The following is a 25,273-nucleotide window of genomic DNA, read 5'->3' on the forward strand; positions in this document are numbered from 1 at the left end:
TTCTTTACACAATAAGTTCAGTTTATTAAATTTTCTAAGACACATTCTCTTTCCTATTTTGTACCTTCAGCTATGAATATTTTGAGTATGTAGCATTAATATAGCAACTCAAAATAATAACAAATCCTTTTCTCTCTCTTTTTAAATTCTCCACTCCACTTTCCTATTGGAAGTTTACATACAACAATATGTATACAATCAGAACTTACTGGTATATCATCAGTGCGGTTGTCCTTCCACACCTCTAAAAGTGCAACCACCATGTCTCTCAGTTCAACCCTGGAGAGAACTCCATCACGGTCAACATCAAATACCTTGAAGCAAACTAAAGAAAAGAAACTCTTATGGAGGAAAATTACTTTTCTATTCTGAAGTGCAATGCCTTTTACTAGACGCTGACCTAGCAAAATTAGTTTCTCAAGCAAGTATATTTGGATTAAGTTCTCATCTGGAGCAGACTATAATATGTTATTAAAGTCCTCTAAACTTGTAGGGCTTCCTGCATTCTTCGTAAATCTCTCTCTGAATCAGTACCTGGGTTACAGTCCTATGCTTTACCCAAATTTAGAGTTAAATTCCTTGCAAACTGATTAAAAAAAGGGGGGGGGGGAGTTACTATACAATAAATATTACAATATCTCACAGGTTTTGAGGAGGCAATTCAAGCCTTTATATTACTTTGTAATATTTAAAACTGATAAGTTGATTTTTATAGTGCTGAAAGTATTCCATTTACATGGAATATCAAACAAATCACTATAGTTACCTTGTTAGCCCATCAGCAAAAAAAAAAAAAAAAAAAAAAAAGTTAAAAACAAATTTAAGGTGATAATTCACCTCATTTGAGATGCAAAATTTCGGCCTCCTTATTTAACATTAGAACTTTAATGGGAACAAATGATCTACCATAAAGTCAGACTGTAGTAACGGCATATCATCAGGGAAGAATTCTGAATTTTTAAAATTAAGTATCTATTTCATGTTTGTGAAGCTGTATTTTAGAAAGACAGTGATGATGACCCTAGTAAATACATTACAATTAGGTTCCAATTAAATGTAAACTGCTCCATTTTGTCATATCTGGTTAAGATTTAACAATGTAATATACTTATGCTTGTAAATTATGCTACAATAACATTTTAGCTAGGTTAAAGAGACCATTTTAGTATTTAATAAAATTATGTTTTGATCATAAATTTCATCTTGCTAATAAAATATTAATGTATACAAGTGACAGAAAATGAGTTATACTTTAAATTATGCAAGACACAAAATTCTCTATAGACTACCAGAATATATTTTCCAAATGCTTAATACTGTCAAATATATTGTAAGTGATATAGTTCATTGGTCATGAACTGCAAATTCATCAGGAATCAATCCCATTATTAATCAAAAAGATCCCAAACTACTCCACAGTAAAAAAGAAGAGATGAGTGAATCCTTAAACTGACCTCAGGAAAACCTCAACATGAGACTAATATTTACCCACCTGACAATGTGATAAAAATTCAAGCCTTAATACACAGATGATTTTATATAGATGAATGCTAATTCTTTCTGTGTAGTTTGCAAATTTTGGGACAAAGTTTAACACACTTACATTTTTGTCTTTCAGCCAGGGGTCCCCTACAACAGGCTGATAACCCACAAGATATCTCCTTAAAATCTATGTGATTGTCACGATTTTCATCAAAAGCATTAAACAAACCTGTAAAATAGGAAAAGATACCATAAATCACAGCCAACAAGTCTCCTAATATTAATAATATCATGTTAATGAAAAGAGGCATGACTCCCACAAACTGGTCAAATTAAAAAAAAAATTGAGGGGCGCCTGGGTGGCGCCGTCGGTTAAGCGTCCGACTTCAGCCAGGTCACGATCTCGCGGTCCGTGAGTTCGAGTCCCACGTCGGGCTCTGTGCTGACAGCTCAGAGCCTGGAGCCTGTTTCGGATTCTGTGTCTCCCTCTCTCTGACCCTCCCCCGTTCATCTCTGTCTCTCTCTGTCTCAAAAATAAATAAACGTTAAAAAAAAAATTAAAAAAAAAATTGTTTATCAGGAGCTCCTACTGCCTCAGGAAGTATTTTTCTCCTGGCATAATTAAAATTAAAACTACAGACCATAGCAGAAAACACATTCCTATCATCCTGTGTTTGGTTATATTTGCCTGTTTGTCTCTATCTTCTATCACTTTTAACAGCTAAAAATGATGATGGCATGTAAAAAATTAAAATAAATTGAAAAAAATTAAGAACTGAAAAAATAATCAGAAATTACTATTATCCTTACTTAGACTGAGAAGAAAAAGGAAAAAAGGAGAAAAGCTGAACTATATACTTAAAGATAATATATGAGCTCCCAAAACCTCTTTCATTAAGCAAAGAAAAACATGTTACAAACAAAAGAAATTCTGTACTGCAGTCTTCTTTGTAGTTTATGTTTCATAAATAAATACTTAAAATCAAAAACAAAAGAAAATTTGTAATCTTGTGGTTTTCAAACTTTTTAACTCAGGACTCTGAGATCAAGACCTGAGCTGAGAATAAGTCGATGCTTAACTCACTGAGCAACCAGGCAACTCTGGTTTTCAAACTTTGTGTAAAACATAGAAATGGAATAATTTTGTTTTCAAATAAAATGATTTCTCAACCTGCAATTCTAAAAAGGTGAAAACACAATTGTACTGTTGAAGTAAGGTGGAAAAGCCCAGATCCCCATCTGTCCTGGCTCCCCCAATAAGTACTTCTAAAGTACCCCAGGAATCTGAAGAATACAGACTATATTTCAAGAATTCTGTGCCCTTAGTTTAAAGAGTAGAAAACTAAAGCTCAGATGGGGTTAAGTGATTTGCCAAAAGTAAGAAAAATTAAGAAGAACACAACCCAGGGGCGCCTGGGTGGCGCAGTCGGTTAAGCGTCCGACTTCAGCCAGGTCACGATCTCGCGGTCCGTGAGTTCGAGCCCCGCGTCAGGCTCTGGGCTGATGGCTCAGAGCCTGGAGCCTGTTTCCGATTCTGTGTCTCCCTCTCTCTCTGACCCTCCCCCGTTCATGCTCTGTCTCTCTGTCCCCAAAATAAATAAACATTGAAAAAAAAAATTAAAAAAAAAAAAGAACACAACCCAAATATTCAGATCCCAAATATGATTTTTATGATATTATCCACAATTATTCTTTGTATTCCTAATTAAAAAAAAAAGTTATAGCAATGAAAAGTTTAGAGCAGCAAGAACCTCAGAGATATTCCAGGCTAGTAATTTTTAAATCTTTTTTGGTAGGGGGAAGGATATAGCAGTGGAACCTTCTTATGCAGAAGAAAAATAGTAGAGGCACTTGAGGTGAGAAAGAGGTAGACTTATGGGTGGAAACCTGGAGCTTTACCCACACAGTGGCCACCACCCTATTCTATGCACCATAGGCTAAGACACTTCATTGGAATACAGTGACTAACTTAGTCAAACCCATTTTATATTTGAGGATATTCATGTGCAGAGAGAGCTAACCTGATTTATGAAAGGTTACACAGGTAGAATAGGAAGCTCAAGACTACCATCTTCATTCCCCTTTTTGTTTTGTTTTTTTTTCCATTAAACAATGCTATTTGCAAGAAATTTGCAAACTTACAACATTATGGCATTTTAGAGTTAAGATGGATGTAATGGTTAGAAATAAGAGATGGACTCAGGTGTGTTTGCCATTTGTAGAAAACAGACCTACCTTCACTTAGAGATGGACGAATGGGTGGTGAAACCAATGGGCCAAATGTCTCTAAATCAAATCGTCCAGTCCGGGATTGAGCCTTTAGCAACCAATAGCGTTTCTCCAGATCAATGATGTCTGATTCTTCCACTGAGAGTCAAATCAAATAACATTATAAAACCTCAGACTTCTCTTCTGGGCAGTTAGTTCATCCTGATCACATAACTTCCAAGGATATATTTTACTAATTTTCTGATTCAATTGTTAAAAATAATAATTACCTAAAACAAAACTCTGGAAGACAAATACGTTATATCTAAAATGGCATGAGAATTAAATCTGAATTAATATAAAAGTGGCTTTAAAAATCAGGAAAAAATGTTCACAATTTCCGTTAAGTAGGCTGCTTAAACCCAACATGTAAAATAATAAACAACTGAGACATTTCTTTTTGGCTTCCTATACCACTTTTATCTATATTCCCTTTTCATAATTTTCAACTTCTATCTTGGATAAAGATTTTATATACATATTCGCTCCTGGTTACACTGTAAACATCCTAACAGCAGGATCCATGTCTGATTCATCCTGTCGATATGGTAACTACTTACACATTCAATACTTATTAAATAAATAAAAAAGAATATGAAAAAGATGCTATAAATGACAAAAGTCAATAAATGACAGATGAGGTAGGATAGGATTTACAATGTGATAAATAATAGGTGCATCATGAAAACATGAATGTCTTTCACCCCTCATACATCAGAAAGTAGACTAAAAAATTACAGATATGCTCCAACCACAGTTACATTTTCCATGTGCTGTTCCCCGCCCCCCCCGCCCCCCCCCCCCCCCCCCCCCATGCAAAGAAGTAAGATTTAGAAAGCAAACAAAGTGAGTCCTTCCAGTGCCCTGGCTTTTTGCCTGCAATCACCTTCCAGACCTTGGCAAGATTGGAGGAACCTAAGCAGTGAGAGATTTCGCTGAGTTAAACAGAGAAGTTGTAGTTCTGGGAGGTTAAGATAGCCGAAATTTGCAAAGCAGAATACTGGAGAGGAAAGAGTTATACAAAGAAAGAACTCCAGAAATCTGCATAGGACTCTTGTTGAGTTTTGGCAGAATAGTAAGCTATGTATGTATATAGTGAAATTCATTCGAGGCTGGGCTAGGAGATACCTAAGTTTTGGCTAGCCAGAGTAGAGACACTTTCTTGAACACAGGGAGTAGATTAAGAAGGTCACACTTAATTAGAAGGGAAAAAACTCTAGAGTAAATGCTACTTCAGACTTAATAAAGCTTTAAAAAAAATATTTTTTATGTTTATTTATTTTTGAGAGACAGAGAGACAAAGCACAAGCAGGGGAGGGGCAGAGGGAGGAGAGACACACAATCTGAAGCAGGCTCCAGGCTCTGAGCTATCAGCACAGAGCCCAACACTGGGCTTGAACCCGAGAACCATGAAATCGTGACCTGAGCCAAAGTCAAATGCTTAATGGACTGAGTCACCCAGGCACGCCACCCTAATAAAGCTTTTAAAAAAATCCTTGAAAATGCCAAGCTGATCCACAAGTAATTTACCGGCCTATCAAAAGAAAACAAATTCCTTTTAAAGGAAGAATCCACTTAGCCATAACATTCATAATGTCTAGCATCCAAAAAAATATGACACAAGCAGGAAAAAGTGATCCAAAATCAGGAAAAAATTAGTCAATACAAAAACCTATAGAAATAACAGAGAATTTGGAATTAGCAGACAAGGCTTTAAAATATCTATTGGAAACAGCTCAAGAATTTAAGGAAAACCATGACTACGTTGAGGGGAAAAGGGGGGGAACTAAAAAAGCACCAACTGATACTTTCTACTTATTTTTTACAATTTTTTAAATGTTTTTTTAAATTTAGTTTTGAGAGAGAGACAGAGCGCGAGCAGGGGAGGGGCAGAGATAGGAAGACACAGAATCTGAAGCAGGCTCTAGGCTCTGAGCTGTCAGCACAGAGCCCGAGGCAGGGCTTGAACCCACGTACCGAGAGATCATGACAGAGCTGAAGTCAGATGTCCAACCAGGCTACCCAGGCATCCCCCAACTGATAGTTTTTTAAAAATATGTTTATTTATTTTGAGAGAGAGCACAGGAGTCTGCATGTGTGTGCATGTGCACAAGTGAGGTGGGGGCAAAGAGGGAGAGAGAATCACAAGCAGGCTCCGTGCTGACAGCACAGAGCCCGATGTGGGGCTTGATCTCTTGAAACTGTGAGATCATGATCTGAGGTGAAACCAAGAGTCCAAAGTTCAATTGACTGAGTCACCCAGGTGCCCACCAACTGTTATTTTGATGAATACAAATATTTGAAATAAAAAAATTCACTAGAGAATTTCACAGCAATTTAAAAACTACAAAGGAAAGATCAGTGAATTTGAAGACCAAGCAACAAAAACTATCCAAATGGAAGCATAAGGAGAGAAAAAAAGTGAAATATTAGAACCTTACTGTAGTATCAAACAGCATAACATGCATGGGGTCCCAGAAAGGGAAGGCAGAAAATATCTGAACTAATAACAGTTGAAAATTCCCCCAAATTTGATGAAACCTATAATTCCACAGATACCAAAGTTCAATAAATTCTGTGCAAGAAAAATTCAAAGAAAACCAAACCAAGGCAAGTCACAATCAAATTGCTAATAGAAAAAATTTAAAGCAGCAAAAAACAGAAGCAAAACCTACTACAAACAAGGGAACTATGATAAGCAATGATTTCCCTTCAGAAACAAGGGAGCCAGGGGTGCTTGCATGGCTCAGTCAGTTAAGTGTCTGACTCTTAGTTTCAGCTCAAGTCATAATCTCAACAGTTCAAGGGGTTGAGCCCCATGTCAAGCTCTGTGCTGACAGCACCTGCTTGGGATTTTCTCTCCTTTTCTTTCTGACTCTCCCCCACTCAAAATAAATAAAAAGTTGAAAGAAAAGAAAAGAAAAGAAAAGAAAAGAAAAGAAAAGAAAAGAAAGAAAAGAAAAGAAAAGAAAAGAAAAGAGAAAAGAGAAAAGAAAGCCAGAAAACAAAACAATGGGGGGGAAATGTTGAAAGAAAAAAAAACCCTGTTATTTTCATATTCTATATCCTATGCAAATATCCTTCAAAAAAGGGGAGGGGGGATGAAGAACTTTTTGGACAGACCAAAGCTCGAAGAATTCATCAACAGCAGAACTGCATCAAAAGGAATATTAAAGGATGTTCTTCAGACTGAATACCAGATAGCAATCAGTTATCTATCTATCTATCTATCTATCTATCTATCTATCTATCTATCTGTACAAAGGAATGTTGAAAACAGGAAATGCCCAGTCTTTAAACTTCCATGGGGCGGATATCACTGACCATACCAGATTTTGGATAGGAGCTTGATGGCAGCTTTGGTTAGACTAAGTTTTTCTTCAGTTCAAATGCTTTGAAAACTGAGTTCAGATTTCTATTCAAGAGAACCCAGAAACTGCTGGCTTTTGAAACTAGGGGTCCATAAACTCCAGCCTGGAGGCTGCATGCATGTTCACATAAATAGTGTTTTATTAAAGCACAGCCACACCATTTACTAACATATATAATTTATGGCTGCTAACGTATTACAATGGCAAAGTTGAGTAATTGTGATAAACAGACATATGGCCCACAAGTCTGAAATATTTACTATCTGCCTTTTTTAAGAAAAGGTTTTGCCAATCTCTGTGTTAGACCTTGAAAGTGCATGACTGCAAGACTTCAAAACTGAGACTACACAAAATGACAGCACCTAGGGACCAAAGAGCCTTGAGACTGTGACCCTTCAAGAGTCTGAGATTTTAAAATTGTTAGGCCATAAAACTGTAAAATCAAGAGATCTCTTTTGACTTCTCAGCCTGCCCCCAATCAGCAAGATTTCCACCTGAGAGAACTGGGTGGCAAAAATTATCTTTGTACGTAGGGTTCCTTCAGATTCAAATCTGAAACAGGTTTCTCAAAAGTTTGGCTACTTTTTCTTCATTCCAGCACAACCTGTCCTCAGGCAGGCTCACTCCCCTGCCAGCCTTACTCCCAACCTCAGCATCTGGCCTGAGATTTGAAAACACCCTATATACCCTTGATCACCTAGGAAGGGCTTTGTCTCTCTGGAGTTTCACTTTCTTTTCTTTTCTTTTTTTTTTTAAAGTTTATTTTCATTTATTTATTAATATTGATTTTATTTACTTATAGAGAGCAAGCAGGTGAGGGGTAGAGAGGGGACAGAATCCTAAGCAGGCTCTGTGCCACCAGCACAGAGCCCGATGTGGGGCTCAAACTCACATACCTTGAGATTGTGACCTGAGGTAAAATCAAGAGTCAGATGTTTAATCGACTGAGCCAACTGGGCACCCTCTTTTTTTTTTTTTTCCTAAGATTTCTTTGAATGCAATGGCTTTATTATTATTTTTTTTTTTTTTTTTTTAGTTTATTTTTGAAAGAGAGAGAGAGAGAGAGAGAGAGAGAGAGAGAGAGAGACAAGTATGCACACAGCAGGGGAAGGCATGAGAGGGAGACACAGAAGCAGGCTCCAAGCTCCAAGCTGTCAGCACAGAGCCTGATGTAGGGCCCCAACCTATGAATGGTAACCTGAGTCAAAGTTGGACATTTAACTGACTGAACCACTCAGGTGCCCCTGCATGCAATGGCTTTAAAGAAGAGTATGATTGTTTCGTCTATGTAGTGATTTCATGTTATTACAGTGGAAGTAAAAGCCTTTTATACCCTTCTATACTTCCCAACCTAAAGCAGAACCCTTCAATTAGCATTTAACATGAATCTGAAAATTCTCACCAGTACAATAAGATATAAATATGAAAGTACAATATTAGAAAAGAAGAAGCAAGGTTATTCTTTGTGTAAAGCAGAATGCATATCAAAAATCTCAGTTTTTTACAAATTATAATTGGGTTTAAAAATCTATAAGGATACAAAATACATATACAAATATCCATGCTTTTCTTATATAACATTAATAGCATGTAAGAAAATATAAAAGACAAAAAACACAAAAATAGCAATTCCCCACAAGAAACAAATATCTAGGGGCGCCTGGGTGGCGCAGTCGGTTAAGCGTCCGACTTCAGCCAGGTCACGATCTCGCGGTCCGTGAGTTCGAGCCCCACGTCAGGCTCTGGGCTGATGGCTCGGAGCCTGGAGCCTGTTTCCGATTCTGTGTCTCCCTCTCTCTCTGCCCCTCCCCCGTTCATGCTCTGTCTCTCTCTGTCCCCCGCCAAAAAAAAAAAAAAATCTAAAAGTAAACTTTAAGATATAAACGAAACTTTTATGAAGAACACTTTGTAACTAATATTACAGATCTGAATAAATGAAGAAGCATACCATGGCCCAACAGGGCCTTGATAGAGGCACACCATGGAGTTAAACAGGGTGTAAGATCACACTGTGAGGGTGGTGTAAGAGTAGAGATCTGAAGGAGGCAAGGGGACAAATCACAGAGAAAAAACTTTCTAGAGAACAAGGCCTCAAGATGAAAGCTTGCTTAGCAAGCTCAAGGAAAACAAAGAAGATCAGAGTGGCTGAAATGAAGTTAATGAAGGGGAGAATAATAAGAGAGTAGTAGGAGATAAAATCAAAGAAAAAATGGTCAGATTATGTCATTGTGAGAACTATGGTTTTTTTTTTTTAATGTTTATTTAATTTTAAGAGAGAGCAAGAGACAGCAAGTACAAGCAGGGGAGGGGCAGAGAGAAAGGGAAGAGAGAAAAGGAAGACACAGAATCCAAAGCAGGCTCCAGGCTCTGAGCTGTCAGCACCGAGCCTGAAAGTGGGGCTTGAATTCATGAGTTATTAGTTTATGACCTGAGCCGAAGTAGGATACTCAACCTACTGAGCCACCCAGGTGTCCCCTTATAAAACTTTTTTTTTAACATTTATTTTTAGAGAGAGGGAAAGAGACACAGAGCATGAGTGTGGAAGGGGGAAAAAGAGAGAGAGGGAGACACAGAATCCAAAGGAGGCTCCAGGCCCTGAGCTTCAGCACAGAGCTAGATGCGGGGCTCAAACCTACCAACTGCAAGATTTTGACCTGAGCTGAAGTCGGACGCTTAACCAACTGAGCCACCCAGGCGCCCCACTTCAAGAAATTTTATTTTACTTATTTTTTAATGTTTGTTTGTTTCTTTATTTTGAGAGAGAGAGACAGAGTGTGAGTAGGGGAGGGGCAGAGAGAGAGGGAGACACAGAATCCGAAGCAGGCTCCAGGCTCTGAGCTGTCAGCACAGAGCCCGACGCGGGGCTCTAACTCACAAACTGTGAGATCATGACCTGAGCCAAAGTCGGACGCTCAGCCGACTGAGCCACCCAGGCACCCCTAAAAGAAATTATATTCCTTTTGCTTGACTTCCAAGGGGTTCCCTGGACTTAAAGCTAATATCTATTTTCCTTTCCTACCTCCATTCTTCTTTTTTTTTTTTTTGAAGTTTGTTTATCCATTTTGATACAGAGAGAGGGAGCAAAGCCAAGTGGGGAAGGGGAAGAAAAGGAGAGAGGGAATCCCAAGTAGAATCCACACTGAAAATGTGGAGCCCAATGTGGGGCTCAAACTCACGAACCTTGAGATCATGGCCTGAGCCAAAGGCGAACACATAAATGACTGAGTCAACCAGGAGCACCCCCTACTCATTATACTGCCCTGATGCTCTCTATGCCTAAAACCTAAAAAAAAAAAGAGGTTGTTACTTAAAAAATCTAAGAGTAAAATTCTTTTGAAAGTAAAATATAAAAATAACACTGCACTAGGAACATAGAATTTTGTGTAATTATACATCAACAGATGGAAGAAATGAGATATTCAGAAAGCCAGTATTGTAATTTACTCTGAAGCAGAAGAAAACTCATGGAAATGACCACACCTGCCATAGGCAAAAACAAAAAAGGCCTTGACAATATGTACCTGGGGTCAAGTACACTGGTTCTAACTTGTCCCCATTTTACAAAGAAGAATACTCTCTTGGGAAGTTCTTAACTTTGCTATCTCCAGAATAGTCCTCTTAATGATCCATAAAATCTATGAACAGGAATTCTAAGAATGACAATGAAGTTACCCTACACTTTGGCATTTAAAAAGACCTAATTACTTATTAATTATTAAAAGTAACTATACACTGAGGGACAAGATTATTTGTTTTTGTCAAATTACACAAAATCATTGTTCATAGTTTTAAATAATGGGCTAAGTTCATTTTTAAAATTTTACAGAAAAATCATCAAGGAAGATTATGATACAAAAAAGATAAAATTTTCATACAAGAGTACATGCTGTCATAGATTTTCTTTTTTAACCAAATATCAAATATACTACATTCATTGACACTGTAACCTCCTGATGAATCCACCTTTGCAAAGGTCCAATAATTTTGAAACTAAAACTAAATTTTAAAAATATGCAAAACTTCTACATAAGTACATAGTTTTCATTTTTTTTAAAACAGAGGTATCTATCAAATACCTATATAACTGAATTTACTAAAAAGGAATATTTAGGGGTTCCCAAGTGGCTCAGTCAGTTGAGCGTTCGACTTTGGCTCAGGTCATGATCTCATGGTTCATAGTTTCGAGTCCAGAGTTGGGCTCTGTGCTGACAGCTCAGGGCCTGAAGCCTGCTTCAGATTCTGTGTCTCCTTCTCTCTCTGTCCCCCCCCACCCCCGCTTGTACTCTCTCTCTCAAAAATAAATAAACATTAAAAAAAGTTAGTAAGGAGAGTAATCACAGGAGCCTGATATATAAACTGAGATAGCACTACTGTTTCCTTTTCCAAAATAAGATACCTGGTCACTTCATTTACAACGTATGAAAGAAAAAGAAACCTTTTAGTTCCTGCAGAGAAACTGCTTTCTCAAATTCTAAACTTTCTTCTAAGTAGTATATATACATATAAAAAATCTGACCCTGAAACAAAACAAGGAAGACAGTAGCCTTGACAGAAACTATGTTCTCATTTGAATACTTCTAGGTACTGAGCATATGCTCAACAAGTACTTCTGATTAATTAGTGTTTATACAATACACTAAATTAGAAACACACACAAATCACACTGACTTGACTCTCAAAATTTTTTACCTTTGATAACTGTTTATAAATCTCCTTAAAAAGCACAATTTCTTTGCTAAAGGAGAAATGCGGAGGGGCGCCTGGGTGGCTCAGTTAAGCATCAGACTTCAGCTCAGGTTATGATCTCATGGTTCATGGGTTGGAGCCCCGCATCAGGCTCTGTGCTGACAGCTCAGAGCCTGGAGCCTGCTTTGGATCCTGTGTCTCCCTCTGTGTCTGCCCCACTCCTGCTCACTCTATGTCTCTCAAAAATGAATAAAGGCTTAAAAAAAAAAAAAAAAAAAAAAAAAAAAAAAAAAAAAACCTTAGAAAAAAAAATGTGGAAAGATGTGTTGAAGATATTTAAAAGAAAAAAAAAGATCAGATTGTCATGGTCACCAATTAAAACCATGCTTTACAGTTCCCTCTTATGCTTATGTGATCTGTTCATATTTTGGTTATAGACTGCATGCAATTCATCATCAAATATTTGCCAAAAGCAGGCTAAAATAAATTATATATATTATTACATGAACTGGCAACTGAAGTGCTGGGAAGAGGGAAGGCAACTAACTTTATTTTCACTTAAAGAAGTTAGAGGTAATGACTGCAATAATAATTACTCTACTTGCAACTCATAGATCAATATCAGAACTTATACTTTACAAGCTAAATATGAATGAATCTATCAGCCATCTAAAAGTATAATTTTTTTCTGGTTCACAACAGCAGCACACCATACTCCCAACATTCTAAATAATTCCTGGCCTACACTTGGGCCATCCTAATCAAGTCCCATCTTACCAGAGGTTCCAGCTGCAGAAATAGCTCTTTAATGCCAGAAATGGGTTCTCATTAAAAACAAACAAACAAAAAACTGGCAAAACATCCAAGCGTTTTCAAACAGTAACACATTTCTTGAACACTGTTGAGGAAGCAACCTGTTCACAAATGCAACGACCTTCTGAGATCTACTTAAAATGGCTGTAATCCTTACATCTTGTACAACCGATAAGAGGATAATGAAAAAGGGACATGGAGATTTACTAGGGGTTTATGGTCAAAGAATCATTGACATACTTTTTCTCTTATTGAAAGAAGGTGCCAGCAATGCCAGCTAAAATGTTGCAAGGGAATATAATAACACACATATTTTTAATTGAGATAATAAATGCTAAAATAGAAACAATATAAATTTAAATTAGACATCAAAAGAATAATCAAAATGCATTCAAAATTAGCCCAAAATACTACATTAATTACCTCAAAATCCACTACTAAAAAATCTGAGTTATTCATCAGGCTTATTCATTCTTATGATACATTTTAAGGAAAATTCCAAAAGTTCTTTCTTAGTTTATTTAGGGACACATTTACACGAAAGAATAGGCACAAATATTTTCTTCCAAAAATATGGCTAAATTATATGAAAATATCAATATTAAAGAAAATAACTCTCAATTCATTTTTATCTTATTTGTTAATTTTTGAGAGAGAGAGAGAGTGTGTGCACACACAAGCAGGGGAGGGGCAGAAGGACAGAGATAGAGAGAGAATCCCAAGAAGTCTTCACATCCAGCTTGGAGCTCAATCCTACCACCAGCTATGAGATCACCTGCGCTGAAATCATTGAGTCAGATGCTCAACCGACTGAGACACCCAGGCACCCCTCAATTCATTTTTAAAACATAGTTCTTAAAATCATAGTTCTTCTACTCCCCATTTCATTTCTAAGTATCCCAAGGGGGGAAAAAAAGGAAATTGGAAAAGTGAATCTGCAAGATTGTCTGAAGTGAGTCTGAAGAAAATGGTGCACCACAACCACAACTCCTTCTATCTCAATTAACAAGTTACTCATAAAAGATTCAAGAATAAAATGACTGTGTGTCCATAAACTGCCTTCATCTCAATTTTGGCACCTAGTAGCCATCTGATCTTGAGAAAGTTTCTTTAACTTCCCATACTCTTAGTTTCCTTAGTTTTAGAATATGAATAAAATGAACCTCAGAGAGGGCACAAGGATTAAATGAGAGGATATACAGAGTGCACATAGTGCCTGCTTTAGTAAGTGCTCAATCTACACTAATTAGAACTCTCATAAAGAGAAATTAAGAAAACAGTCCTGTTTACAATTGCATCAAAAAGAATGAAATACCTAGGAATAAATTTAGTCAAGTAGATAGAAGATCCGTACTCTAAAAACTGTTAAGACCTTCTTTAGTATTATGTTTAGATTCCTTTCTCTTTATTTTTTGTGGGTATCTATTAGTTTTTGGTTTGTGGTTACCGTGAGGTTCATATATAATACCCTATATATACAGCAGTCTATTTTAAGTCTGTGGTCACTTAAGCTCAAACACATTGTAAAAACACTACATTTTTACCATCTACTTCATATGTTTTTAACACTATATTTTACTTTTTATTCTGTGTATCCCTTAATTATTACAGAAATAGTAGACTTTACTACTTTGTCTTTTAACCTTCATACTAGCATTACAAGTGGTTGATCCCCTACCTTTACTGTATGTTTGCTTTTACAAACAGATTTTTCTCTTTCATAATTTTCTTACTTCTAGCCATGGCCTTTTCTTTTTCACTGAGAGAAGTCCCTTTACTATTTCTTACAAGGCCAGTTTAATGGTGCTAAACTCCTTTAACTTTTGTTTGTCTGGGAAACTCTTTATCTCTCCTTCAATTCTGAGCGATAACCTTGCAGGTAGAGTATTCTTAGTTGTAGGGTTTTTTCCTTACAGCACTTTGAATATAACATGCCACTCCCTTTTGGCCTGCAAAGTTTCTGCTGAAAGATCAGCTCATGGTCTGATGGGGGGTTCTCTTGTATTTGCTCTTCCCCCTTTGAAGTTTCTCTTTTATCTTTAATTTCTAACATTTTAATTACTATGTTTCTTCATGTGGATCTCTTTGGGTTCATCTTGTTTGGAAAACTCTGTGATCCCTGAACCTGGGTGTCTGCTTCCTTCCCCAGATTAGGGAAATTTTCAGCTATTATTTCTTCACATATGTTATCTACCCCACTTTCTCCGTATTCTTCTTTAGAGACCCCCATAATGCACATGTTAATATGCCTGACATTCCAGAGGTCCCTTAAACTATCCTCATTTTTAATAATTCTTTTTTCTTTTTGCTGTTCAGCTTGAGTGCTTTCTACCACTCTGTCTTCTGGATTGCTGATCCATTCTTCTGCATCATTAATCTGTTGATTCCCTCTAGTCTATTTTTCATTTCAGTTACTGTATTCTTTACTTCTGATTGGTTCTTTTTTAAAATATTTTCTATCTCTGTTGATGTTTTCACTGTTTATTCATTCTTCTCCTGAGCATCTTTCGATGAGCATCTTTAGTTTTTTTGTGTGTTTATTTATTTTTGAGAGAGAGAGAGAGAGAGAGAGAGCAAGGAAGGGGCAGAGAGAGAGGAAAACACAGAATCTGAAGCAGGGTCCAGGCTCTGAGTTGTCAACACAGAGCCCGACACAGGGCTTCAACTCACGATCCTTGAGATCATGACCTGAGCCAAAGTCAGACAACTGAGCCACCCAGGTGCCCCTAGGTGAGCATCTTGAGGACCATAACCTCCAAGTTTTTTATCAGGTAGATTGCCAGCTTATCTCTGTTTCATTTAGTTCTTTTTCTGAGGTTTTACTCTGCCTGTTTGTTTCCATGTATTAGGTAGATCAACCACATCTCCCAGTCTTCTTTTTTTTTTTTTTTTAGTTTATTTATTTATTTTGAGAAAGAGAGAGAAAGAATGCGAGTGGGGGAGGGTCAGAGAGAGAATCCCAAGCAGGCTCCACACTGTCAACGAGAAGCCCAACGTGGGGCTCAAACTCATAAACTGTGAAATCAGGACCTGAGCCGAAATTGAGTCAGATGCTTAACCGACTGAACCACCCAGGTGCCCCACACATCTCCCAGTCTTGAAGGAGTGGCTTTATGTAGAACATGTCCTGTGGGGCCCAGAAGCACAGTCCCCCTAGCCACCAAAACCAGGAGCTCCAAGGGTATCCCCTGGGTGGGCTGTGTGTGCATTTCTATTACGCGGGGCTGTGACTGCTGGAAGTACATTGATAAGTGCAGCTATCCCTAGCATGACCGGCTTAGATGCCCCGATGCAGTTACTACAGGCACATTGGTAAGGTTTGGCTGCCCTGATGAGGCTGGAGCCAGTTTGGGAGGCTGCTGGTCCAGGCCAAAGCCACCCACTGGATGCAGCATGGTGGGAGCTGCTTTGGGGTCCCTGGTCCTGGTGGAGGCCACCCAATGGGTGCTGTGGAGTGGAAGCCATTTGGAGGAGTACTAGACCCAGCTGAGGTCACCTACCAGACAGATATGGTGGAGCAGAAGCCACTTTGAAGAGTCACCTGTTTGGGAGAGGAGAGTTAGGCATGGAAGGATATTGAGGCAGGGTGAGTGGTGCTAGCAAGGCAGATGTAAAGTATCAGAAATGGCACCTACCAGCACTAGGCCAGCTAAGTAAGAGTAAGAAAAATGGCAACCGCCTGTGTTTCTGTTCCAGGAGAAAGTTCCTTCAAATCCCTGCCCCTTCAGCACATGCACTAAAACTAATGAATAAATCTCCTTTACATATGACCCTGGGGACTTCAAACCCCTGCCTCTGTGCTCTTGGAGTGGATGGATTTGTGCACAGTCTACTTTTAAGAGCAGAGTCTCAGGTTTCCTAGAGCTCAATGGGTTTCCTATAGCTCAAGAGCTTTCCTGGAGTTAGGCTCTGCTGTTTCAAATCCAGGCTTTGTGGGAGCTCATCTTCCCAGTGCAGGTCCCCAGGCTGGGAATGTCCAATGTTATGCTTGAAACCCCTTGCTCTTCAGGGAGGACTTCTGTGTTTGTGACATCCCTTCTGTTTAAGGGTCACCACACTGGGGGTATTAGTCCTAACTACACATCCTTCTCCCCTCCTACCTATCTCCATGTGGCTTTTTCTTTATACCTTTAGTTGTGGAATAGCTGTTCTGCTAGTCTTCAGGTTGTTCTGAGAAAGAGTAGTTCTATATGTAGTTGTAGTTTTAATGTATCTATGAGAGGAGGTAAGCTCAGAATCTTTCTACTCCACTCTCTTGATCCTCTTCAGGTCTAATCTTAGGTATTTAAATAGCAAATTATGAGAGAAAAACACAACAGCTCTGACAAAAATTTGATTAAGATCTACTCAAATATTAAAAACTTGAACTCTGGGCTAATGTTCTAATTCAATTTCTTTTTTTCTTTAAAAAAATTTTTTTTAATGTTTATTTATTTGAGAGAGAGAGAGAGAGAGAGAGAGAGAGAGACAGAGCATAAGCAGGGGAGGGGCAGAGAGAAAGAGGGAGACACAGAATCCGAAGCAGGTTCCAGGCTCTGAGCTGTCAGCCCAGAAACCGATGCAGAGCTTGAACCCACAAAATGCGAGATCATGACCTGAGCTAGTCAGACACTTAACCCACTGAGCCAACCAGGTGCCCCATAATTCAATTTCCTAAGCTTAAAAAAGAAACGGAGGCACCTGGGTGTCTCAGTGGGTTAAGTGTCCAACTCTTAATTTCAACTCAGGTCATGGATCTCTTGGTTCTTGGGATGAACCCTGTGTTAGGCTCTGTGCCGTGAGCAGCTTTCCTGGAGTTAATCTCCAGCTTGGGATTCTCTCTCTCCATCTCTCTCTGCCCCTCCCTATTCACACATGCACACACACTCACTCTAAAATAAATAAAATTAAAAAAAATAATAATAAGGTAACAATAATCTGGAATTTGCAGTTCTGAAAACTGTACCTGCCATGACAAAATCTAAAATCTTACTCTAATTCTGTATTGAATACAAATAGATTCCCCAGTTTCACTTGTGATTTAAATAAAAGAGAACATCTGATTAAATATGGCAGTGTGTTCAACTTACTGTGACTTTAAATTTTACTTTATAATTGTATGTGAAAAATAAAAGGCATCTGCATTCTAATATAAATGTTACTTACAAGTGAAAAATTGTAATTCCTTTTTGTTTCCTAGATATCTTGGCTCATTACACAAATTTAAATGTAGTCACTGATGCTTTAAAATAAATATTTTCTGTCTACTTATAAATCAGTTAATAACACTATTTTTTTATCCTAAGTTTCCACATTCAGGACACATTATTTGAAAAGTTTAATGTACCAAATATCCTTTGAATGGAAGAGCCTGCAAAGAATTTAGTGGTGAATTGCTTAGCCAGAAACTGAGAATGTATAGGTAATATGATAAATCATAGCCATCAGAATGCAAACCTACCATGTCAGAATTTCTAAGTGAAATTTAGCAGTAATTCTGACTTTATGATAATGCTTTCATATAAGCCCCATGAAGAAAGTAGCTATTTGCTGAAGCCCATTGCAACTGAGTTGTCTCTTTCACTGGTTTATGCTGATTCTTTATTTCTATAAACTGTAAAATAAAACAGAACTAGAAAGAAAAAGACTTTCCTCCCACAGACGTGGACAAGTTGATTTGTGTACAGATCTACAACCCTCTGTTATGAAACTGCTTGCTTCCAAAACAATAAGTCTCTAGAGATAATGGGGTAAAGCTCACTGATATTTGCAAGCCAAGTGTCCAATGATAAAAGAGGTTACATATTCATTGTAAAGCACCCATTCTACAACAGGCACCAAGCTGAGTCCTTTAAAAACAGTATTATCTCATGTAATCCTAAAGGGTAGACCAATATGCCACCCCAAATATCCTACTTGGCATAAAAATTATATTGAGTTGAAGGCAATTGAGAAGAAGCAGATAAAAGAAAAGCTCTCTGCAAACTCCCCCTACCTTTTGCCTAATTTGTAAAGGTGTCTTCCCTGCTCCTCTACCAGAAAGACAGAAGTAATCACCAGAGACTACTCTAGACCCTTATCAACCTGGAGATTGTACCTGATAAATGAATCTATATAACAAACCTTACTAGCCAGCCCTACCATTAGTTTCTCCACACATTTGCCTTCCCATAATTTGCCACCTCTAGAAACTCAGTCCTTTTGTCTTGTCCCCTCTCTACAAAACTATTGTTCTTTATTAAGATGCTATATAAACTCTAGGTCTAACCACCATGCATAAGCAATGTTAATAAACTTGTTTCTCGCTTGGTATCTGCCTCCTGTGAGTCTAATTTTTTTTTTTTTTTTTTAATTTTTTTTTTCAACGTTTATTTATTTTTGGGACAGAGAGAGACAGAGCATGAACGGGGGAGGGGCAGAGAGAGGGAGACACAGAATTGGAAACAGGCTCCAGGCTCCGAGCCATCAGCCCAGAGCCTGACGCGGGGCTCGAACTCACGGAGCGCGAGATCGTGACCTGGCTGAAGTCGGATGCTTAACCGACTGCGCCACCCAGGCGCCCCCTGTGAGTCTAATTTAAAGGGCTCTATCGGGGCACCTGAGCGACCGACTTGGGCTCAGGTCATGATCTCACGGTTTGTAGTTCAAGCCCCGCTTGACAGCTCAGCCCTGCTGACAGCTCAGAGCCTGGAGTCTGCTTCGGATTCTGTCTCCCTCGCTCTCTGCCCCTCCCCCACTCATGCTCTGTCTCTCTCTGTCTCGGAAATAAATAAACATTAAAATAAACAAACAAACAAACAAACAAATAAATAAAGAGCTCTATCAATGAACTCAAGATGGGTAGAGGAAGAAAGACTTCCTCCCTACATATCTTACAACACTCCTGTGAGGTAAACTGTATCATTACCTCTGTTTTCCAGAGGAGGAAAAAAAAGTTGAGAGATTAAACAAATTTCCCACTGTTACATGAGTAATAAGCAGCAGGCCCAGTGTCTGACTCAAGTCTGAAGAACTCCGAAACATCCTATCTGTATTCCTCAAAATATAGTTCAGAATTACCTTAGATGTCTATTGCCCACTGAATGAAATCATTATAGAACCAATAACCAACATGTTTAACACCCTCTCCAAATAATTCTAATGCTCAATGAAGGCTGGTAACTACCAATATACCATGGTAGCTTTATATGTTTTTATTAATATTTATTTATTTTGAAAGAGAGAGAGAGAAAGAGAGAGCACAAGCAGGGGAGCAGCAGAGAGGCAGAGAGAGAGAATCTAAAGCAGTTTCTACGCTGTGAGCACAGAGCCCAATGTGGGGTTTATTCCCATGAACCTCAAGATCATGACCTGAGCCAAAATCAAGAGTTGGACACCCAACTGACTGAGCCACCCAGGCGCCCCCATAGTAGGCTTATATTTTATTAATTTTTTATTTTGGGATATTACTCTTACAAGAAACAAGGATACAACAAAATTCAACTAAGGTGCTAGCAATTTAAAATGTTATAAATAACTGAGAAAATTTAAAGCATAGCATTTCTTCAGACTTTTACCATACACTACTGACTTATTTCCATGGCCACCAGGGAAATCCATGGGTGTACTATAGGAGTAGATAAAATAATTAGTTTAGTGCTCTATACTCCTAAAACAACATATAACTCCTGCTCACTCCTGGGGAAATCAAACGTTTAAACGAGTACTTAGAATGTAGACTTTTAGTAGCTAAAAATTTTTCAATACTTTACAGTCCAAAAACTTGCGTTTAGACCACTGTACTAAGAAGAACTCAAATATGAACTGGATAAGAGCCTTGTCCCTATGGGACTTGTAACTTCTGAGGGGAATCAAAGCCACTTCCAAATGACCCTAAGAGAAGGTAAAAAGCATCTTAATTGCTTTAATAGAAATGTAAGATGTGCAGGAATGCAAACAGTAAACTTAATTCAAACTGAAGAAAAATGGAGAAGGCATGACAAAAGAGCATATGGATTTGGCTTTGAGGATGAAGAAGTATTTCAATTCTTAAGAGCTGAAAGATGAAATGCAATCTAAATAAAGGAATATTAGAAGTGATATACAGAGTAACTATAAAAGCCCATGGGGTATAGTCATGGAATATTGACCAGTGCTCTGTAGTTGAAGCAGAGAACACATACAAAGAGAAATGAATATGGAAAATTAAGAACAGGAAAGCAAGCGATGTTAGAGCCATGCTAAGGAGTTTAAACTTTGTTCTATAGAAAATGAAGATTCCTTAAAGGTTTCTGAAAAGAAAAAGTATTTTTTTAATGTAAACTAAGCAACAACAACAACAAATTTGCCCTTCATTCTCTCCTATCATTAACATATACTCAGATAAATAAGGACAAACATTGCAGTGATGGCAGCAAAAAAGAAACTCTTAAGAAATAAGGCTGAATTAAGATTGATGGGGTCTAATGTGAAGTTTGACAAGGAAAAGTCAAAGTTAATCTCAAACTGGATGACTGGAATTACAAATACTATTAACCATGATAGAAAAGACAGGAGGAAGAACATGTTTGCTTTTTGAACCTTTAAGATGGGTTGAAAACAAGGAAACATGCATTTGATTTTACACATGAGATTAAGATGTTAGAATATATATAGTGAATACTCGACAGTCAAAAAGAATGAAATCTTGCCATTTGCAACTACGTGGATAGAACTAGAGGGTATTACGCTAAGCGAAATTGTCAGAGAAAGGCAAGTATCATATGACTTCACTCATATGAGGACTTTAAGATATAAAATAGATGAACATAAGGGAAGGGAAGCAAAAATAATATAAAAACAGGAGGGGGACAAAAACATTAGAGACAAATATGGAGAACAAACAGAGGGTTAACTGGAGGGTTTGTGGGAGGGAGGATGGGCTAAATGCGTAAGGGGCATTAAGGAATCTACTCCTGAAATCATTGTTGCATAGATGCTAACTTGGATGTAAATTTTTTAAAAATTTTAAATTAAAAAAAAATAATAAATATAGAAAAAAGAAAAAAAGAATATATATAGATATATAGATATAGATATAGATATAGATGATATAGATATATAGTGGAAAAAAGGAACAATAGGCCCCAAATGGAGTCACTTGTGTGGAGTCCCATGTCAACATACCAAGACTTAATATCTCATCTAACTGTAGTTTCAGCCTTTCCCAGAAATGTGACCTTTAACCTCTCAATCTGGAATTCCTGATAAGCACCAGAAAAAGGTAATCTGCCTGAAAGACCCCAGGCATTCCCCCAAAGGAAGATGACCTTACCTGAAAACAATCTACTGTTTGTTAGAAACTCCTCCCCACCCCCCACTTCACTCTCACTCCTGCTCCCTCCTATCTATAAATCTTCCATTTTGTGGAGCTCCTCAGACCTCCTTTCTATTTACTAGATGGGATACTGCTCAGTTCATGATTTGAATAAAGCCAATTTGATCTTGAAATTTATTCAGCGGAATTTTGTTTTTCAGTAATACCCAGGAGGTATTTATTAAAATGAATATACAGTTTGGGGTGCCTAGGTGGCTCAGTAGGTTTAAATGGCTGGCTCTTGGCTTCAGCTCAGGTCATGATCTCACAGTTCACTGGTTCGAGCACTGCATCAGGCTCCACAGTGACAGTGCGAAGCCTGCCTGGGATTCTTTCTCTCTCTCCTCTCTACCTCTTCCCCAGTTGTATGCACAGCCATGTTCATACAGGTGCACATGCTCTCTCTCTCAATATAAATAAATAAACTTAAAAAAAAATGACTATACAGTTTGAGATACCTCAAAACCAGAAAACTCCATCAAGGTATCACCCACAAAGATATGAAGTATAGGTGAAGCAATGGAAATGGCTGTAATGCAACAAAGCACACACATCATTTAAGAATAAAACAGCTAAAGTCCAACGCATGAGAAACCCTTTCTACATTTAAAAGGTAGAGAAAAAAAAGGAGAACAGTAAAGAAAACTCAAATAATTAAAAACTAGGAAACTACAATGGTTCCAAAGCCAAAGAACAGAATTTCATGAAAACTGAATGGTCAATAGTGCTAACAATGCTGCAGAGAGACAGGGGTAGATAGAATGACCCTAAGAAGAAACCATTTGGTTTAGAAATTAGAAGTCATTATTACAGGTGAAACAACACATCTACATTAATATTTGCTGTAAATTCAAGGTAAAATGTTTTTAATAAGGCAAAGGCACTGTAACTTTCAAATACTATTAAAACTTCAAAAATCTTCCCAAGTGATAAAAAGCTAAAAATAGAGAAGATCATCTTTAAATAAAAATGGAACCATATAATGGGATAACATTTTTAACATTTTGATAATTATTTTTACTGATTGAATTTAAGTAAGTCAGTCTGTAATCTTTAATAATACAGTGCTTTCTGGGAGTGCAAGCTGGTATAGCCACTCTGGAAAACAGTATGGAGGTTCCTCAAAAAACTAAAAATAGAACTACCCTATGATCCAACAATTGCACTACTGTTTCAAAGGGACACATGCACCCCCATGTTTATAGCAGCACTATCAACAATAGCCAAAGTATGGAAAGAGCCCAAATGTCCATCGATGGATGAATGGATAAAGAGGATGTGGTATATATATATACAATGGAGTATTACTCAGCAATCAAAAAGAATGAAATCTTGCCATTTGCAACTACGTGGATGGAACTGGAGGGTATTATGCTAAGTGAAATTAGTCAGCCAGAGAAAGACAAATATATGATTTCACTCATATGAGGACTTTAAGAGACAAAACAGATGAACACAGGGAAGGGAAACAAAAATAATGTAAAAACAGGGAGGGGGACAAATCATAAGAGATTCATAAATATGGAGAATAAACTGAGCGTTACTAGAGGGATTGTGGGAGGGGGGATGGGCTAAATGGTTAGTAAGGAGTGCTAAGGAATCTACTCCTGAAATCATTGTTGCACTATATGCTAACTAATTTGGATGTAAATTTAAAAAATAATAATAATAATTTTAAAAAATAATACAGTGCTTTCCAAAATAAGCCATAAGCAGTATCTGCATTTGCAAAGTATGTCAGACTTAATTTCACTTTAGGCAACTGACAAAGACTTTCTCCTTGACCATACTTAAGTCTCTTTGAGCCCTCTTTTTGACTAGGCCTCCAACTAAGCCCCCATCCAATCTCTGGCTTGCTCAAATCCAGTCTTGGCTAAGAATGCTGCTAAGTCGTCCCCCTACCCTTGATATCTGATCAAGTTCCTCATACCCCATCTCTGATGAATAAGTCCTTGGCCTTATCCCCCTACCTTTGATGCCTCCTCTTAGTAACTTTCCCTCCAGTGACCACCTCATCCTGCTCCTTGGCCAGAACTCCCTACTTGTCCTTGTTATATTTAGAATTAAGACCAATCTTTGTCTCCTACTGCAATACACCACTACAGAAGTCTTGGGTTGTCTTTCTTACCATTTTAACAAGCATCAGAGTAATTTTTTCTATAACATAAGTCATTAGGGGCCCCAGGGTGGCTCAGTCAGTTAAATGTCTGACTTCAGCCCAGGTCATGATCTCATGGTTTGTGGGTTCAAGCCCTGCATCGGGCTCTGTGCTGACAGCTCAGAGCCTGTAGCCTTCTTCAGATTCTGTGTCTCCCTCTCTCTCTGCCTTCCCCTGCTCATGCTCTGTCTCCCTCTGTCTCTCAAAAATAAATAAACGTTGAAAAAAAATTAAAAACAAAAAAACAAAAACAAAACCATGAGTCATTAAAAGAAAGCAGTCACACTCTTAGCATATATTAGCAGGAAAATAATTCACCACATAATCACAAATGAAAGTACGAGTTCAGCAAAATATCCGTAAGACTGACAATTTAAATATAAATCTAAGTTAAAATTTACAATGAGTATAAAAAGATTCCCTAATTTTTTATGCAAAATAATTTTTTTAAAGGCTTTCCTATCAAAAATAAAAACAAGAGCACTGAAAAGTAGTAGAATCAAGTCCATTGCCTATTCATGCCAGAATTTATCAGAACTTCTGGTAATAATGGAATGAAAATGGGCAGAAAAATAGCTGCTGTGTAATTAGTAGCCAGTCATAAGTTATACAAAGCAACAGATACAAGTAGCACTTAACATCCAGGCCCTCTATTCAGTTAATAAATACTTATTTTTTAAGGGCTTGGCACAGAAGGAGAAAAAGCAAAGAATAATATAGATTCTATGATTTAAGAGAGATGACATGTACAAATAAATGGAATGCTATAAATAATTTCAGTAAGAGGTGGAAGTGATAAGTTCATCCAAGAAGGGTACAAAAAGGTGTTAAGAAAGTTGAGAGGAATGAGAGATGATTTCTCACAGAAAGGCAAGAAAAAGTTTCCTGGAAACAAAGGGGCATGTGATTTAAGTCTTCAAAGATGACTAGGATTTATAGGGAGAAGTAAAGGGAAATGCACTCCAGTGTTAAGAAGTAGCATAAGCAAAAGCCCAGTGTAGGTACTTTTCTGTACCCACAGAAAAGAATAAAGGTTAACATTTAAGGTCTATGCAGTGGTAACTTCAATGATGTCGCTCAAAAATCCATGGTCACCTGGAACCTCAGGATGTGACCTTATTTAGCAATAGTGTCTGTAGATATAATGAATTCAGCATCCTGAATTTAGTCTGGGCCATAAGT

General features: G+C 37.7%; 1 protein-coding gene and 1 long non-coding RNA gene across 4 annotated transcripts in view; one reads left to right on the plus strand and one right to left on the minus strand.

The window, feature by feature from the left end:
• The window catches only part of USP32 (ubiquitin specific peptidase 32), a 242,916-nt gene that overhangs the window by 88,725 nt on the left and 128,918 nt on the right, over positions 1-25,273 (minus strand). For 2 of the 3 annotated variants that reach the window (XM_043583859.1, XM_043583858.1), the window contains exons 6-8: positions 3,718-3,849; positions 1,604-1,711; positions 210-325 (exon numbers count right to left, since the gene is read on the minus strand). In XM_043583859.1, the coding sequence (XP_043439794.1) occupies positions 210-325; positions 1,604-1,711; positions 3,718-3,849 (356 nt within the window). Of the gene's footprint in view, positions 1-209; positions 326-1,603; positions 1,712-3,717; positions 3,850-12,584; positions 12,742-25,273 lie in introns of those variants that run through there. The other variant, XM_043583860.1, reaches the window with a different exon arrangement.
• Positions 1-25,273, plus strand: part of LOC122485282 — a 124,558-nt gene that overhangs the window by 23,923 nt on the left and 75,362 nt on the right. The gene's annotated exons all lie outside the window — the stretch shown is intronic.

Source organism: Prionailurus bengalensis, chromosome E1 (assembly GCF_016509475.1).
Source record: "Prionailurus bengalensis isolate Pbe53 chromosome E1, Fcat_Pben_1.1_paternal_pri, whole genome shotgun sequence".
Lineage (NCBI taxonomy): Eukaryota > Metazoa > Chordata > Mammalia > Carnivora > Felidae > Prionailurus > Prionailurus bengalensis.